Genomic DNA, 20,092 nt, shown 5'->3' on the forward strand with positions numbered 1-20,092 from the left:
TGCGTGCAGCCCTCCCGAGCTCTGTTTTCATTGGCAGAGGGTTGCAAGAGGCCATCGCAGCCCAAAACGGAGCTTGGGAGCCTGTTTTCACTGGCAGAGCGCTCGGGCTACCACAGGCACCCCCGACACAAGTGGCGTCAAACTAGCCACGCCCACCCTCACCACACGCACCCCAGGCACCCAAGGTCAAAGACAACCCTGATGCGGCCCTCAATGAAATCAAGTTTGACACCCCTGTTTTAGACTTAACGTTCACTGCTAAAATTTCTCCACTTCCTAAATATGACTATTGTGTCACTTTGTCATTACATGTTAGTCTGTGAAGCACTTCTTTTCATCAATGAAAGACATGCTTTTGATGTATGTATCTTTAGCATTTTGGTCAGATATGCATGAGTTCATTTATATGGGCCTGGTCCATCTGTTTCCACATCAACTATGCTCTGTGTGTGTGTGTGTGTGTGTGCGCGTGTGTGTGTGTGTATATATATGTGTATGTATGTATGTATGTATGTGTGTGTGTGTATATATATATATATATATATATTCATTCTGAGGTTTTCGCGGGTGTTTGTATGTAGGTCTTTGGTTATTCGGGTTTTCTCCCACGTAAAATTTGAAGTGTCTTGGCGATGTTTCGACGAAGTCTCATTCGTCATCTTCAGGCTTCAGCTTCGTGCTTCTCATTGCTCCCAGAAGCACGAAGCTGAAGCCTGAAGATGACGAATGAGACTTCGTCGAAACGTCGCCAAGACACTTCAAATTTTACGCGGGAGAAAACCCGAATAACCAAAGACCTACATATATACATACATACATACATACATACATATATATATATATATATATATATATATACTGTATATAATTCAAAACATGCATTTAACTACAAAATATAAACTCTTTGCTTTTATATAAGGACTATTTCGTGACTGTTACCGCTGATTAATCTTCTCAGCTACCATTTATATTTATTTTATTGATGTTCCTATTTTTAAATGTTTTTTAATTGTTTTATAATTTTAGAATTATAAGCCGCCCAGAGTATCTTGGTTGAATTTGGTGGCTATAGAAATTGAATAAGTAAACAAATAAATTAATTAAACATTTTGGTATATCCTTTTAAGGTAAAATGTTATAAAATTCAGAGTATAAAATACTAAACCAAGAGTCATTATATTGTCCACAACAGTCTGTTTAAAACTATGGGGTAATCCAATCTTTACATGTGCTTGAATTTAGCTAACTAGATATAAAAGTGTTTTTTTTCCTCATGTGGATCTAACTATTGTGCCTGCTAAGATTTGCCCTGAAAAAGAAAAAAACAAAGCATTAGAGAAAATTGCAGATGAGCATTCATAAATGATAAATGGTATCACTTGCTCTTATCATCAGTCATCTGAGTGTACCATTGATTCCATGTTGGTGAAACATCGAAATGGTTCACCCAACAGTATTAATTGTCATGAAAAAGCTTTTTAAGGCCAATCTATTTTAAACCTTTTAAATGTGACTTGCAAACATACATTGATAGCTTATATCTGACAGAATATATCGAGTATGCCAAATACAAGTAATTCCTGTTTTTTATTCTGCCATTCCAACAACTAAATGCAAATCATGTTAATATCACCCAAGAGGAACATTCTTTAGACTCACAGACTCTAATGTTACATAAGGATGATCCTAAAGCAAATTACATTTTGAATAATAATGTAATGTTGTATATAATACACAAGAGATATATTAAATTATATTATTACATTGTCTGGTTCACTTCTTACTTAACAGCACCTGCCATATTATAATTATTAATATTTCTAGGCATGCATCTAAGAATGGTTTATAAGATCACTTTGTATTTTATTCTTTTAGTTTATTTTTTAAATACTTCTTAATGTATTTATTAACTGTTTTAGCTCTGTTGTACGCCACCCAGAGTCCTTTGTTTTTATTTTGCTTGCATAAAACTTGTCAGTGTGCCTACTAAAGATTGTATAATGATGACTGGAGTAGCTATTGTCTGAAATTAGAATAAAATAGATGGATTCCATCACTGGCACGGGATAACTCACCGCCGGATAATTCAACAATTCAATTCAATTATTTTAATAATAATTAATAAAAAATAATAATAATTTAAAAATAATTTTAATTTTTGTCATTCACACGTCAGTCTGTCCCTCCTTTTGCATCCTTTCTTTAATGATTCTATTGCAACATTTCTTCGATATTAGTGTAATTCTTATTCTGTGGCGAGTTATCTCGCGGCGAGTTGGTCTGGGTGAGTTAGCCATGGCAAGTTGTCGGTGGTGAGTTGTCCTAGATCAGGGGTGTCAAACTTGATTTCATTGAGGGCCAGTTCAGGGTTATGTTTGACCTTTGGGGGGGCAGGGTGAGTATGGTCAGCTTGACGTCACTCATATCAGGGGCATCTGTGGTAGTCCAAGCACTCTGCCAGCGAAAATGGGCTCCCGAGCTCCATTTTCAGCTGTGATGGCCTCCTGCAACCCTCTGCTAGTGAAAACTCTGTTTTTGCTGGCAGAGGCACTGCGGGCCGATCCTTTGCTGTTTCTAGAGTGGCCCCTTGGGCCAGATCTAAGCACCCCATGGGCAAGATTTGGACCCTGGGCCTTGAGTTTGACACCCCTGTCCTAGACCCTCACACCTGATGGACATTGTCTCTTCAGTTCCATCTGTCACCACCATATATTAGGGTTAGATCTTATTTAATGTAACTCTCCAAAGTATCTCTAGGGAAGTTACTTGGTTAGAAAGGGATATAAAATGAATGATGATGAATCAGTTAGGAGGGAATTATTAGAGCTTGCAGTGTTTCATATTCTGAGATTTTTTAAAAAGGTATTTGGAGGCAGGTAAGGAAAAACATTTGACCCCTGTTTAACACTTTTTAAAAAATGGAAGTTTCTCGGGCTTTGTGCTAAAATTTTGGAAGCCAGCAAAAGATATAGTTGCTTTCAGGGAGTTGCAGTTTGATGTTATATCAGTAAATATCAATATGCTATCTGGGGAATTCTGTGAGTTGAAGTTGAATTCTGTGAAATTCAATTTTTTTTTACTACTCGTTCTGTAGGCGTGGCTTGGTGGGTATGGTGTGGCGTGCTGTGGCTTGGTGGGCGTGGCAGGGAAACAATACTGCAAAATCGCCATTCCCACCCCACTCCAGGGGAAGGATACTGCAAAATCCCCATTCCCTCCCCACTCCTGGGGGAAGGATATTGCAAAATCTCCATTCCCATCCCACTCTGGGGCCTGCCAGAGGTAGTATTTGCCATTTCTCTGAACTACTCAAATTTTTCGCTACCGGTTCTCCAGAACCTGTCAGAACCTGCTAGATTTCATCCCTGAGTTGAAGTCCATATATGTTAAAGTTGCCAAGTTTAGAAAACACAAAACTACACAAATGCTTCTCCGTGTGTGTGTGTGTGTACACAGACTAAAACACCACTTTGGCTTTGACTATAAAGCACAACTATTAAAAAATTGCTTCATTAATGCGTGAATTTCCTTTCCCAACTTCTTCTATACAGCTAATTGCCATTTAATGATAAGTAAATGTGTTGCTGCGTTTGTTCTTAAGTGCTGATAAAGTTAGGTGCACATTCTTACATACAAAGCTACATGAAAAACTATATAAAATAAACATAGGGAGCGTAGTAGGCTTATGCTAGCTTGAATTGGTGTTTGTAAAAACTAAAATACTAGAATTATTTTAGTGGTTAATGTCTATAATTTTATATAATTTTCTAAAACAATTGAACGTGGAAAAAGCAGTATTTAGAATGGCTAAATTGGCTTTTGTAAATTGGCTGTTGGATATGAAATAATTACTGAGTGAAAATCTTGTTAAAAGATTTTAGGTTAAATCCTCGTTAAAAATCTTCGTTTATATTATTTTGTATAAAAGGTGTCAAGCTCTGGTGATCCAATTCTTATTACAGTCATAGGCCAGCATATGATTTTGCCATGCCTCTGTGGTTACTGAAAGTATTCCCATGACTCACCAGGTATTCTGGGACATAGTCCAAGAATAATTGAGTGTTGAAAGTCAGTGCCTTCAATCCAAAATGAAAAGCAGTATATTCTCTATTTGCAAAAGAGAGAGACAGTATCCCCTAATGTTTCTTGTATAAAGAGAGGTGCTTACACGAGGCGATATACTTTATAGTCTTTTTGCAGTTCAATAATAATGTTATTAAAGCTAATTTAAGATATTAAACAGTTCTTTATTAGTTGTTTTTTTTAAACAAACCCCAATATTTTGATTCCTTAGACATTGTCCAACCATCTACAACATTAAGAGCAGACATTGTTCACGCAATGTCAGAAGCTTTAGGCTATAATACTGTAAATCTTAAAAGTAAATCCTATTGAGCATAATGGGATTCAATGGGGAATGACCTTATTTGCTTTAACGGCAGCCTGCAGTCATTGAAAAAAACTGTATTTTCAAAAAAATGCGGAGAAAAAGTTGCAAAAGGGTCATCTGATTTTTAAAAGCTTTTTTTATATATATAAATGATTATTTTCTAAAACTATTTTTTAACCTGAATAAATCTGAAGTGTGTTTAAACTGAACCATGTATCTGCTAAGCAGACTTGAATGTTTATGTAGGATAAGGATGCAGGAAACAGGACTGCAAATAATTATGATACAGAATAGGTTATAGTTTTGGAAAACTGGAATGACACGGACTCATTAGCCTATAATTCCTTTTCGTAAAGATGTCATGAAAGAATTCAGTGACTCTGAATTGCAGCATTGATAAGTACAAATTTTGTGTGACTTAATGAATGTAGCTTGTAAGTAGATAATGAGAATGTAGATTTATTTCTGCTTCTGTGTGTATATCTCCAGGCAATTTAAATTTAATATAACCAAGCAGGAAAGAAAGAAAACCTGACTCTGCTTTTTTTTCTTTAACAAGAATAGATTACCGGTATTTTCTTCTTGCATTTGTTGTTATTAACAACAGTGCCTTGGAGATTGATTCAAAATTAAATCATACAGTCAATGAATTAACCTGGAAGGCGGGCTCCTGAACTTAAATACTCATAAACCTTTATGTAAAATAAGGAAGAAGTAAAAGATGGCAGTTCTTGTTGTAAACAAACTTCCTAAAAACATTGGGCTTCCTTGTGTCTTCTAAGTGAGGTTTCTTATTTGTTTCTAAGGTGATTCCAAGATTAGTTTTTGTACACCATGTGTATAGTCTTTGCCAGAGAAAGAGGCCTCCATGCTAATGAAACATCAACCTTTCTTTCAGCTTGCCCTGTCTAATATCACTGAGAGCAAAATTCCAATTCCCTCTGCAAAATACATACAGTATGTCACTGTAGCTTATTGCATGAACCCGACTACATCAACCTATTGGAATTTCTTGGTTTCACTTATTGTGTGGGCATTGTCCTCAGAAGACAGTTATTAATTAAAATAATCCTCTAATGTATAATAAAAAGTGAATGAATACACACACACACACACACACACACACACACACACTTTTCCCGAAAATAAGACCCAACAGGAAAATAAGTGCTAGCATGATTTTTCAGAATGCTCATAATATAAGACCTACCCCCCCAAAAAATAAGCCCCAGTTAAGAGTGTCAGCCAGATGGGTGCATTTAGTACCATATTTCTCCAAAAATAAGACCTAACCAGAAAATAAGCCTTAAGGCGTCTTTTGGAGCAAAAATTAATCTAAGACCCAGTCTTATTTTCAGGGAAACATGGTACACACACACATACACACATATAGACACACACATGTATATATACATGTATACATACATACATATGAAAATGGGATCTCATTTTCTTTATTCTCATTGCCCTTTAACTAGGGCAACAATTTTTTACCTCAAATGGGCTAACTTACGTAATGTGTCCAAAATCCAGAACCCATGACTCCAGAGGGAATGAAATTTGGGGAAGTTATGGCTATTAGGTGCTGCTCCACTGCTGATCTGCTCCTGCAGTCATCAGATCCTCATTTTCAATATTTCATGACAGTTTCCCAGCCAGTCTTGCAATCCCTCATCCCTTCTCCACCCAGCAGCAGTCACTTACTGTGGGAGGGGTGGGAGGGTCTCACAGAGTCCCACAGAAAGATTCAGTTAGAAAGCTGTCTGGATGTCAAAAGACATGCCAGCTCCCAATGTCCCCCCCCCCTTGGTCATTCTATTTCTTTGTTTAGGTGAAAAAAAGTTTCTGAAACAATGACGCTATGGAACATGGGGTGTCTAGTATTATTAACATTTACAGCACATTCAAATTATTTTTAAAAAAATGATTCCCTGAGGAGCTGACATTTATTTCTAAGCAATATTGGAGGTTTAGTATCATCATTACTGAACCAAAAATTACTGCAGGGAAGAAGAGTATTAAGGTCTATCATGTTGAATATAATGCCTTTAAAATTGATTTTCAAATATCTGCCCTGCATTTAGAAACAAAATTGGAGACATATAATCACATTCTTCTATTCACACCATTGAAAGGATCATTGTCATGATGGGAATGATAATGGAAGAATTCCTTCAATTTTTTTAGTTCTTGAGAACAATACAGTTGAAAATAATTTACAATAGGTTGTAAAATATATACATTTATGGGTAAGGATAAAATGTACAATAGATCATTTGGTGAATGGATGTTAAGGAGCACAGGTTTAAAAGGAAGTGAAATTTATATTATTAATTTTAAAATCTATAGAGTGTTTAGTTTCTTAAAGAAACTTTAATATGAATAGCAAAATTAATGTGTAGCTGTGTTTCTTAAACCTTTTTACTCTACATTATTGTACGATATGGTATTATATGTCTAGAAAACAATAGAAGTGCATTCTCAATCTGATATATGTATTCATTCTTTGAGAGTTGATTTAAATTCTTAATTGCAAACATTTAATCAGCTTCTAATTAAACATGCCTAAAAAATTATTTTTATTTTAATGTTTTAAATTTTCCTAGCATGAATGGGAGAATTTCCTTTTGGCATCAGAGCAGGGGTGTCAAACTCATGTTATCACGTTGTCGTCACCTAACATATCATGACTTTTTTCCCCTTTGCTGAAACGGGGGTGGGCGTGGCCAGCCCGTGATGCATCCAGCCTGCAGGCCATGAGTTTGATAGCCCTGCATTAGACCATATGTGGACTTCAGCTCCCAGAATTCCCCAACCAGCATAGAATTCTGGGAGTTGAAGTTCACATATTTCAAGTTGCCAAGATTGAGAAACACTGCATTAAAGTGTACGAGTAGAATTAAATCCAAGGGTTTAATTGCCTCTATGAGTCTCTGGTTTCATGAAACAGAAAAGTAAACTACTTTAAACAGATCTGCCCTCATCTGTGTCTCACAGATGGGTTTGTTATTATCTTTTATATGGCTTTAAATGAGAGATGAAATCGCATACTCAAGGCAAAATTGCTTAGAGGAATATTATCTTTCTTCTTTTGGTAGCTACCATCTGTGAACAATGTGGTGGGGTCAATCTCAGGGCTCTGTAGCAATAATTTAAGAACCTTCTTTGGGTTTATTATTTGCTTAATAAATATTTATTTGGAGTAACTACAAGCAGAAAGAAAAGAGGAACTTTGCACATATGATAAAAAAATAGTTCTTTGAAGTTTCATTTCAATTGACAACTTCTCAAATAATTATTTATATACTGTTTACTAAGAAGAAATGTTATACAGATAGTCCTCGGCCTATGACTGCAATGGACTCTATCCATCACAGTTGTACGTCGATGGTTGTAAAGTGAGCCACATATGTGGCTGATCCGATTTTGCGGTGGTTGTTATGAGAGCGCCATGGTCACTCAGTGAATACCGTGGTCATTAATCAAAGGAATGGTTCACTATGGGCCAATTTTGCTAAACTCCAGAAGTAAATGACTACATTCAGCAACAATATCATAAAGCACAGTCATGTGGCCATGACACACTGCAAATGGTCGTAAGTGTAGCCACATGACTGTGAGGACAACAGTGGGAGCTTCAAATCAATCATAGAAACCCCCAGGGAGGTCCATCACAACTTTGAATGGTTGCTAAGCAACTGGTTGTAAGACAAGGACTACCTGTAAGAGTATGTCAGAGATTCTTCTGATCTATTTGTCAGAAATGTCTATGCTTCTCTACAGATGTCGCCACACAAAACTAAGCCCACGTAGGTATGATCTTCCTCTTGATTCCCCAACCCAATAATTCTTACTAATCCCATTTTTCCTATGTTCTTATCTTCGCGATCTGATAAAGCATTATACATTAGCTCAGATTATGCATTAATTTAACAGGAAAGGAAGGAAAGCGATTTTCCAGAAAAAAATTCCATCTTTTGAATCAATACAGTAGTAACAGACGATACATTATATTATATTTTGAAGTCTAAGCTATCTAATTATTTAAAAGTGTCCTAAATGAATATTCCTAGAAGAGCCCCAGAAAAAGCCTTTGCATAAACTGAATTTGATAGTAATCAAGAGGCATGTATAGTGCTATAACTCAAGATTCGCAAAATGATAATTACCTAGTCTGTCAATAGAGTAATCTTTGCCTATTGGGATGAATTCTGGCAGACTGGTTAATAAGTATCCCACCTTTTGCCCAAATGTGTCAATCAGGTATACAGAACCTGATCTACGGATTGAAAAATGACATCCGCATATATTACCCGTATATCATCAGCATAATATACCAATTTATATTCTAATGAATTATGCAACACACAAAGACCCAGGGGTATTGTATTGTTGTCCAATACCACAAACTAAGGAGTCTAAACAAATATCAAAATAAACGGTTCTAAGGAATCTTATGAATATATATATGTCGGTATTGTATATATGAAATATATATAATTAAATATTCAATATTTCTATCCACAATTACATTTGTATTGACAAAAATCCAGATTTCATTATCCTAACCTAGTCTAACAGCTCACATTATAGCCAGATTCATTAAGATAAATATTTAATGCTTCTATCAATAAAGGGTCATGTCTATCTCACATAGGAGGGAAATAATTGATAAATTCAGTACATATGCTAAAATGAATAAACAAAGTATTAATCTCAGTGTGGGACAATTAACAGAATATCTTTCAATTTGGTCAATTACTTCCATTTTGGTTTGGCAGGAGGGCTCACAGAGAATATGGGTAAATTATTTAGGTAATCTATAGGTGATGTGTACATATTATCTGTAAATTTCCACATTTAGCAATAGAATTGCAGTTTTGTATTTTTTTAATTTTTCTTTTTATTCAGCTGATTCAAATTACAGTTGAATGTAATCTGAGTAGCTTTGATAAAGCTGATTATTCTACTGGTGAAAAGAATTCTTATTAAAATCTGTTAGCAATTAATGTTTTCATATCAGCATTATTCAATAAAACAGGTTAATAATTAGCATATAAAGTATAATCTAGTAAATGAATGTTTTCTACTATGCCATAAGGGATGGTATTCTAATATTATATTCCAAATCACTTTTTTAATTCCATCTGTGGTCAAAAGAATAATAATTGGGAAGAATGCAACTGCAGAATGTCAATTTTACTTAAATCCCTCTTTATCTCCATCAGATAAGTTCTCAAATTTAATATATTTGCCCAAGTGAAATATGTGATATTTGACAAATATGTGGTATTTTGCACAATCTTTTACCATTTTACTTACTACTATTTTAATCTAACATAAATTCAGTTTGATATGATAACATATTCTTCAATTCGTATTTAGCTTGTTGTATTCCCATGTAGGTTAATATTAAGACATCTGTATTCAAGTAGTTTTCAAATTGCCTTTCAACTAGTTCCACATGTTTTTTTTTTAAGTTTATTTGACATGGGTGCAATAATGTGACTGCACTTCGTAAAGTTAAGGAAGTGGCTGTACTATATTAAATTCAAAATATTAAGGGTCTCAGAACTCATACCCTTTATAAATTCAATAGAAAAACGTAGAAACATCAGTTTCCATATGGTTTGCTAAATTCATGTAGCTGTTAATTTAGGCTAATTCGATTGTGATGTGGTGTCTAAGCGATGTTAAACTTACATATTTGAACTTGTTGAAATCATGTTATAGAAACCAAAACATAAGTGTAAAAAATTGTGATGCGGAATAGAATAGAATAACAGAGTTGGAAGGGACCTTGAAAGTCTTCTAGTCCGACCCCCTGCTTAGGCAGGAAACCCTACACCACTTCAGACAAATGGTTATCCAATATCTTCTTAAAAACTTCCAGTGTTGGAGCAGTCACAACTTCTGGAGGCAAGTTGTTCCACTGATTAATTGTTCTAACTGTCAGGAAATTTCTCCTTAGAGGAATGGCCAACTGGGTGGGCGTGGCCAGCTTGACACCATTCATTGGCCATGACGTACTGGGTGGGCGTGGCCAGCTTGACCATCACTCTGCAAACTCCTGGCATGTTTCCTCTTCGGACTGTGTAGACCTGGCCGAAGCCACCCTGGCCCGATGTTTCCTCTTCACATTGGGTAGACCTGGCTGAAGTAATGCGGACCAGCCCCTTACATTTTCTAGGACAGCCCTACGGGCAAGATCCAACCACATTGCAGACTGGATCCAGCCCAGGGGCCTTGTGTTGGACACCCGTAGTGTAGAGCTTAATCACACTCATGCTTTGTGCATTCTGTGTTCCCAGTCTGATTCCATCTTTGCAACTTTGGAGTTTGTTTTCCTGAATGTCAGTATCAGCACTTAAACATGTCAGATGCTTTAATCTAGCTGTGTCATAAACACTATTAATATATAAAACCAGAAGGTCTTCAGCTCTCCCTCAATAGCACATTAAGTGACATCTGATCTGAGAGAAGATGCAAAATATAACATCAAAGAAATTTACTTAAGAATCAGCATGTATCTTTGTAAAAATGTTACTTTTCAGCGTATCTACCATCTTTTGGAAGGTAAAATGTAACACGATTTTGAAGTTATCTGAACAGACTCTGCAGTTGTGTTTTACTTGTAACACAGATCCCATTTGTTATCCTAACAGTTTTACCCAATATTCGTTTTATTTAAATCTTCAATAAATTTCCTCTCTGTGGCGCTTCACACATAGTATGTATTTTACGTAGAAGTGAAGTTATTAAAAATTCAAACTGCACAAAACTTAACTTTAAAGACACCATGTGTTCATTGTATGTGACTATCTTTAAAACTGAACCCCTTCAAAAATAATACGTAGTTAGATCCTAACTCATCCCAAATAGGTAATATTGGAAATTGGAGCGAAGGAATCAAAATGTCCTTAAATGTTTTGTTTTGTTTTTAACTTATCAAGCATCTTCATTACATTATTGCTACAATTGAGTTGTAGCTTAATTGGCAAGAAAACTTGGACGAAAAATTGTAATTCTAGTTGTGATTCGCTATCCATATTTTTCTCTTGTCCTTAACCTCATTACTTCACCTTAAATGGTAAATTCTGGGTATTCAGAGACCTGAGTAATCAAGCTATTGGAACAGTCAATCAAAAAGCAAGACCTGTAAATGAGGATGGTTTGCAGGATTGAAAAGTCAGTTATGTGTTGAGAATGTTTTATATAATTCCTAGCTGAAGCAGAGAGCTTTATAATGCATAAGTATAGGACACAGGAATACAGCATTTGAATGAGCTAGAAAGATATTCTGTTGCCTGAATATTTTAGGATTAGAAGGAAATATGTACTCAGCTCTGCTCTCATCTTGCTATTTCTCTATTTAAAAAAGAGAATATTATCTACTGATTGTTATATGAATTTTATATTCATATATAAAATACATACGCATATACAAAATACGTTTATCTGTGTACTCCCTAGCCTTTGAATTAGCAAAATTCGATCTTCTGTAGTCAATTCAACATAGAAGGGGTTTTTTTTCCAGCATTTTCTTTCAGATTCAAAATAAAACCAGTTTCCACATTCCATTGCACTCCAGCTATCAGAACAAACAGGTTGTTTCCTGTAAAAAAAAATCAGTGGAAACAGGAACTGTATAATTTTAAAAACTTTCTGATTGGATTATGTTGATTTTTGAGATCTTAAATATTGCCCTGAGCTGATATAATAGAAAGAAAATCACTCCCGATGATCAGAGAGCTATTTGTTGTTTAACTGAAGTTCATTTAGTAGTAATTGTTCAGGTTTTTTATTTTATTTTTTAGCCTCTATACATAGTTTGTTAAATTACCCATATTAACCTAATGACTGCTACTCAATAAGACATAAACTCACACGTAGACACGTGCACACGTGCGTGCACACAATTGAAGCATGGCTTTGCACACCATTTACTTGACAGTCAAAGATTGCTTCAGGAAAACTGAGAGCAATCTCTTTTTTTTTTTTTTTTATCCAAAAAGTTTTTATTGGTCAAAAAAGGTTTATACAAATACATATCAGGTATGGTAAATTTTCATTTTTCTTATACAAGATAAGAATTTTACTCAAAATTTTAAACACATACAACAGCCATATGGCAAGCAGGTGATACGAAGTAGCTAAGTTTATCAATCTTACATACGCAATAAAGAAGGGTCAAGAATAATCAGAATATCATACAAAGGAGAATAAGGAAAACCAACACAATACCAAATATCATTGTCACTTCCTAGTTTTGGATCTCAGAACTCTGGGTTCAGCCTGACCCAACTCCAGGGCCGCAACAGCGGCAGCCGCCTCCCCATGGTCTATAACCTCCCTTCTTCAACTCCTGGGTCATCTAATTCCAGGAGGGCTTTGTGTTCCTCCACGAGGCCGCAGCCTCCGCAATTGTACTAATTTTTTCGTAATGCCCTCCCGGAAAATCATCAATCCTCTGGCATCAGCCATCTGAAGCCTACTCCTTCTGGTACAATTTGCTTGACAAAAGTAATATTTCTTTCTCATTTCACGTACCTGTCTGGGAATCTGCCTCAGAATGGCTATCTCCTGCCCCTATAAGTCAGTGCCCCACTCCTATGTTTTCTAAGAATTTCATCTCGCCTCTCTTCTCACAAATTTGACATGAACCTCTCTAGGAACTGCATGCGTGCGTGCATATTTTGAATTAACTCTATAAGCTCGATCCACATCCCAATTCATAAAGTCAACACCTCTCCCAAGAAATTCTCCCAACAGTTTAGTCACAACATCTCTCAAGTCTTCTTGGTCCACTTCTTCCAGATTTTGAAACCTAAGGAAATAAGACATTTTATCCATCTGTAGTCCAAGCACAGCATTGCCTGTCGTCTCCTCTCTTTTCTGCACTGCCGCATCTCTCCTCCAGACCTTCCACTTTCTGCTTGTTTTCTGCTGAGACTTGTTGAGTGTCCTTTAAATCCTTTTGGATAGTCACAATTTCTGCTCTTATTTCATCCAGTTTCTTGTCCATATTAGATAACTTTTCCAAAATTCTCTCCATTTCTCCAGCAGTTGGTCTCTGACCTTTGCCATTTAAAAATTTTTAGAATCCTCAGGCAAGCACAGTATCCTTGTATTCTCCTCCGGATCCACCAGGGGCACTCACAGGAGCAACGAGTCCAGAGTACAGTTAGTCAACCAGGAAGCCGAAGGGAAGTGATGTCATCAAGATTCTCATAGTGAAGGAGGAAGCTGGACGCCACCATTGTTCCCCAGAGGGAGGGGGGGCCTCAAACCTTCCCTCCTAAATTTCTCCATCACCTCTTCTCTCCAGAGCTCCACAAAACCGGTAATCTTGTTATTTTAAGTTCTCCTCTCTCCAAAGTGATTCGTGCTCCTTCCAGTCGCAGGGGAGAGAAACCCCCCCGCACTCCGGAGCACTCCACTCACATTTGCCGATATCTCCTTCCCTTCTCCCTTCCTCAATTCTTCTCCGTTCCCTGTTCGCCACCAGGCTGCTGCAATTATAAATCCAAAGCCCCGGTGTCACCGGGCACAGCGGCCCAGGCGACGACCAAAATAATGGCCGCGGCCTGAGGCCTCCGAACCCCTCCGAGCCTAGGACGCGCCAGCATCGGTCCCCCCAGTCCTGTATGTCGGCTGGGAGACCCCTGGCGAGCCGTCCGTGCGGCAGGTGTCCTTTTCGGAACACCTGGCCCCTAAGGGCCTCGGAGGCGGCCGGATTCGGACACTGGAGGCAGGAGAGGCACCTCCAGATGTCCGTTGCCGCCGGATACCGGAAGTCGTCTCGCTGAGAGCAATCTCTAATGTTACTGGGATTATAGCCAGTAGATTTTGAGGTACTGCTTGTGTGAGCCAAAAATTGATTTTTATTTCAGAGTAGAGAGCTTGGAAGCAAGGTTTTTTCCCCCCCTTTCTTTCCTGCCATAGACAGTTAATTGGCTGAACTCTAGATCAGTAGAATTGAATCATTTTTGAGAATCTACATGCAATGTTGTGATAGAAATATTTTTAACTTTCCTATCAACTAATCTTTGTCTGCAAGTACTGCAAGTAGAATCCCTTCAGAGGTTTGGTATTCAACTGAATGAGTGCCAATGCTAGATTTTGGTCCAAAAATAAGAAATTGGAAATGTACAAAATTATCCCCAGGGGTTTTTAGAATATGTTCATCAAGTATGCTAAATATTGGGAGCAACTGCAACCAGCACATCCTGCTCTCAATTACCATATGTAAACATGTGAGTTGGTTTCACCCTCTCTAGCAAGAGTATGAAAATACCGCAAAGAGAAATTTAATTCATTCTCAGCCAGGCCTAACTCACAGGAAACGTTGGAAGGCAAGAATCTGTGGCTGCCTGTTTACAAATGCAGCATTATGCTATGAGGAATGCAAACATTAGTTTCAGAGTTCTTTGAAAATCAGATTTACATCCCGATTTTCAGTTAAGTTTTAATCGTGCAGTAATTATTCAGTGCAGTTGTTGGAAGAAATATCCTTCTGGGTTCAGTTCCAAGTGGGGAGAAAGACACTGGAAACATGGAAACTGCTTGGGAAGATGGTTTAATGGTGGACAGGAATCACCTGGCTTGAGTTCCTGAGTAGAAAAGGCAATCACATGCTTCAAGGCATTGGGTGAAGAACCAAAGAAGGAAAAAGAAAGAGACCAAGATGCTGAGAGTACCTGAGTTTTACCCTCTGTGGGGCCCCACTTGTTTCCTGTTCCTATATAAGAATTGTATCCTGATTGGTTGTCAAACTCCCAGGTGATCTAGGGCAGGGGTCTCCAACCTTGATGACTTTAAGACTTGTGGACTTCAACTCCCAGGATTCCTCAGCCAGCTTTGCTGGCTGAGGAATCCTGGGAGTTGAAGTCCACAAGTCTTAAAGTCACCAAGGTTGGAGACCTCTGGTCTAGGGGTCTTAGCTAACTTTGTAGGTTGTCTCTCAAGCTTGCTTGAGTCTTGAGTTGCTTGCTTGAGTTTCTGTTGCTAGATAGGTCCTATTGTGTTGCAGATGATGGCCCATTGACGAAGGTGGGGGGTGGGCAGGAAGCTGCAGGGAGCTGCTTTGTCTTTAAAACATGTTTCTCCATTTCTCATCCAGGGAAATACAATATTCTGCCTTTTTCATATTTCCTGAAATATTTCATTCTTCTAGGGGAGGGGTGGGTGCTAACTTCCTACAAGTGCATAGGCATAGATGAAAATTTAAGGCAACCAGGAACAAGGAAGGTGAAGGTACTTATTAATGCTATCATGAAGTAGCGTTGTCATTAGTTCCTCACACTTTGTTCAGAAAAGAAATTGGAAGTCAGAATGTAGCCCAAAAATCCTAATCTAATGGCAACACACATGATGCTCACATGTTTCCAATTAAATTTTATTGAGCAGTAAGACTTGCTGAACCACTTTGGTAGAAGAGATTTTCCATTAGATATCTGTATTAGTTTGCTGGTTGTGCGTATCTTTAATCTTTTTAATTCCAAATAACATTTCATATGAAAACAGGTATCAATATAGTTATCGGTATATTCCGTAATTCAAAAGTGAATTAATATGCTGTCTCTGATCCAAAGAGACCAACATATACAACTTAGAATTTTTGAACTAGGTAAAAACAGTATTATCAGGATAAAAGTCTTCAATTAACAATGTTAGAGTTTCCAACAAGAAAGTGCTCTTCTAAAAATACAATAAGAAGCATGATTAGGAAAAGTTAATTAGGGAGGTTTATAACTCTTTTTAACCCTTTCCATCCAAAGACTGGAATCTGAAAAGCTTTTAGTAGTACCATAGCTTTTGATAAAGCACACCGATTTTTTATAAGCGAGACAGTAAACCTACAAAATCTGTGCTATTTTAAAATTGAAACACTCATTCAGAATGTTAAAAATTGTATTTTTCTAGTTCTTGCTGGTAGTACGGGCATTATATTTACTAATAATGTAATATATATCAGAATAAAAGGGATGCAGTGGCTCAGTGGCTAAGACACTGAGCTTCTCAATTGAAAATGTCGGCAGTTCAGCGGTTTGAATCCCTAGTGCCGCATAACGGGGTGAGCTCCCGTTACTTGTCCCAGCTTCTGCCAACCTAGCAGTTCAAAAGCACGTAAAAAATGCAAGTAGTAAAATAGGGACCACCTTTGGTGGGAAGGTAACAGCATTCCATGCGCCTTCAGCGTTTAGTCATGCAGGTAACATGACCACGGGTACGTCTTCAGACAGCGCTGGCTCTTTGGCTTTGAAACTGAGATGAGCACCACCCCCTGGAGTCGGGAACAACTAGCATATATGTGCGAGGGGAACCTTTACCTTTACCTATATCAGAATAATATAATAATATATCAGGTTAAGCATTATTTTCTCCTTCTGGCATAGCAGAGGCTGTAGCAATGAAAATATTACCTAAATGAATATGGACCAATTTATAAATTAGCCAACAAGACTTTCAGATTATTTGTGAATTTTCCTCTATGGAATATGTCTTTGTGCCCTTCAATATTGCAGCCCACACATTTCTACATGCTTTTTATATTACACACTTCTTATTTTAAACTTACTCCTCCATGAGTCTTCTGGAAGATGGGATGAACAAAAATGTTGGTCAATATGAAAATAATATAGAGATGCTGTATCTAATACATTGAGGTGAGAGACTGATGTTTTCCCTCTGCTGTATTTGCTGTAATGTATGTATTTATTCCAATTTGTTGGTTGCCGAAGTCCAAATAAAACAGGGCCCATTTAAAAATACAAACAAGTCCAGATTTGGGAATCAAAACCAGAATGAGAACACCATCTTTGTCTCTAGTGGCTTGCTGTTCCAAAGGGTGGTTGGTTCCTGTATTTATACAAAATAGCAGATTTCACTTTGACTGCTGTCAGTCTTAGAAAGCATAATGCTGGATTTGGGCAACAAGCAAATGTCTACTAAACTGCTGTATTAGTGAGATACTCTCACAAACAGTAAAATGTCTGTGCAGTTCCTGCTGCCACATTGCATATTAGAGGAACTTGTATTTTTTTTCAGTGCTAAAATAGTTCCTTCAATCCACAGAATGATGAATGGTGCTCCACATTAAAGTACTTTTTCAAAACGCTAGTGTTTGTTCTGAATAAATATCAACGGCTTTTGACCAAGACAGTTTCCCTTGTTTCAGCTATATTGATATAGATGATCTTCACAAAATATAAATACTGTAGATTTCAGTAGAGTCTTTTTGGATGATGTCTTGAAAAGCAAGGATTTCATTGAGAAGCAAACCGTAGAATTTATCAGAACTGTATTAATTGTTTTATTTGTAAATAAGCATTTTCAAAATAGGTCTCGTATCTGCCAAAGATCGTTTAAGTGCGTGCAAGTGTATGCTTCATAGAATGGATTAGAGTGTGGCTTCTTAATATTTAAAAAATTGTGGGGAAAAAAGTGACTTGCAACAAGTCCTGTAGTTTTTAGTTTGTTTTTGCAAAGCACAAAGAGATTTATTAACAAGTCTTTAGGGGAAGGATTATTTTATCACTATCCCCAATATATGAAATCATGCTTTATTTAACAGATGTGTATGACTTTAAAATGCAGCAAGCTTTAATCTGAATTATTTGCAAGCTCCACATCTCCATATTATGATGTGATTTAATTCAATAAACAAGGCAAATGTTTGCAGTTAATACAGATTTATCAGTATTTCCTACTGTTCTCATTCTTTCCTCTTTGTAATTCTATTTTAGTGTGTGTGTAAGTGTGTGTGTGTGTGTGTGTATCTATATATCTATATCTATCTATCTATCTATCTGTCTCTCTGTCTGTCTGTCTGTCTGTCTATCTATTTCACATTTCTCTTGTAAATTTGCTTGCATAAAATGCACCACACTGATCAATCTGGTGTTAGATATGCTGGCTGGGACTGCTGAATATACCTCCTCCTCCTCTTTTAGTGACCACCGTGGTTAAAAACCATTTGCAAATACAATGATAATAAATGGTATATAAGAAATCATTTTCTGGCCAAATTTACAACAAATTTCATGGGCATGCTGGAATGGCTGCTTGGTATTTAATACAATAGAATTGCCTCCCAGAATTGTGGCTGTTCCATCACTGCAGGTTTTCAAAAATAAACTGGACAACCATTGAACCGGGATGGTATCAGGTCTCCTGTCTTGAGCAGGGGATTAGACTAGAAGGCCTCTAGCATCCCTTCCAGCCCTATGACTCTATGGCAGGGGTGTCAGACTGAAGGCCCGCAGGGCCACCGTGGAAACAGCAAAGGACCAGCCTACAATGCCTCTGCCAGTGAAAACTGAGCTCAGGAGACCCACGCACTCCCCTCCCGAGTGCCATTTTCACTGGCAGAGGTTGCAGGAGGCCGTCGCAGCCATAAACGGAGCTCGGGAGCCCATTTTCATTGGCAGATCGCTTGGGCCACCACAGGCACCCCTGACATGTGACATTGAGCTGGCCATGCCTATCCTGGCCATGCTCACCCCGGCCCCCTCGAGGTCAAACATAACCCTGATGCGGCCCTGAATGAAATTGAGTTTGACACCCCTGCTCTATGGTCTAATGAGATCAACACCAGCATAGCTATCTGAGAGAATTTTATCCAAATAAAACGTCAGTAAACAATGATCTTCACATCATCACTTTCTCCCTCAATCATGTGTTCACTTAAGTGACCATTTCATTTAATAGCCTGGTCCCTTGGAACAGAATGTGGTCAGTAAACAAGGAGTGGCGCCCATCCTATTAGTGCAGCATTCCATTCTTGGTTCTATTCAATATTATAAAACGTTTCTGCCTATGAATGTCTGTGCTTCATTTGTTAACTCCAAATAGAAATTCATCCCCAAAGTATACGTCAACATTTAATATCCACCTAATTTGCCTTTTTTAATGATCCGACGATCAAAAACGAAAGGTATGAGAACTGGCTTAGGAGAATATCTACATCAAATGATGAGTTTTTCTTCCATTGTGAAACCTGGTTTACTGTCTTCCATGCTGTAGTTGTTAGCAAGATTAAATACCATGGCATGGGTCGTCTGAAGCATTTACTGTTTCAACAATTTAAAAAAATGCTCATTTTTTTTCTAGACGCACCAAAGATTTCCTCCTTTGCAGACTATGGGAGCTGTCTATTGCAGTACTGTAGTGCCCTCTGACGGTGAGTCCCTTATCTATAAATCTTTCTTTAAAGGATTTTTGCTCAAGAAATTTGTTTTTTTAGCTTGATTAATTGTACTTTTTAAAATGAAAAAAAATTGAAAGAGGATATTAACTTAGAGTTCTTGGTGTATAGTTCTTGGTGTTTGTGTGTGTGTGTTTGTGTGAGTGTTTAATCCTTTTTCTGTTGAAAGAAATTAATGAGGCATCTTGCTTGCTTTGGTCTTTCCATAATACTGAATTGCGAAATGCGGTGCACCGTTATTGGAGGTCATTTGTTTTTCCTTTCCATATTCTGCATTGTTAAGGATCTTTCTCCACGGCTATTTGTTCACGACAAAAAAAAACCCTCAAATGATTCCTTTTCCAGGACCGCATCTTTGCAAGCTGTGGGAAGGCTGTTTGGTGCTTCTGCCTTTGTTCTGAAGGTCAGGTTTCTTTTGCAGACAGTCTTGTGCACACCTGGGCTGCTGCTTCTCCTTCAAAAGCCAGCTTGTGTATATATATTCGATGCGGTTA

General features: G+C 37.5%; 1 protein-coding gene across 2 annotated transcripts in view; it reads left to right on the forward strand.

Annotated features, from left to right (window-relative positions):
* MCU (mitochondrial calcium uniporter) overlaps positions 1-20,092 on the forward strand; it is a 149,943-nt gene that overhangs the window by 107,360 nt on the left and 22,491 nt on the right. For both annotated transcript variants that reach the window (XR_009155700.1, XM_058187991.1), the window contains exon 2: positions 19,505-19,574. Coding sequence is in view for 1 of the 2 variants with exons in the window: in XM_058187991.1 (XP_058043974.1) it covers positions 19,505-19,574 (70 nt within the window). In the remaining variant the exon portion in view is untranslated. The remainder of the gene's footprint in view (positions 1-19,504; positions 19,575-20,092) is intronic.

This window comes from Ahaetulla prasina, chromosome 6 (assembly GCF_028640845.1).
Source record: "Ahaetulla prasina isolate Xishuangbanna chromosome 6, ASM2864084v1, whole genome shotgun sequence".
Classification (NCBI taxonomy): Eukaryota; Metazoa; Chordata; class Lepidosauria; order Squamata; family Colubridae; genus Ahaetulla; species Ahaetulla prasina.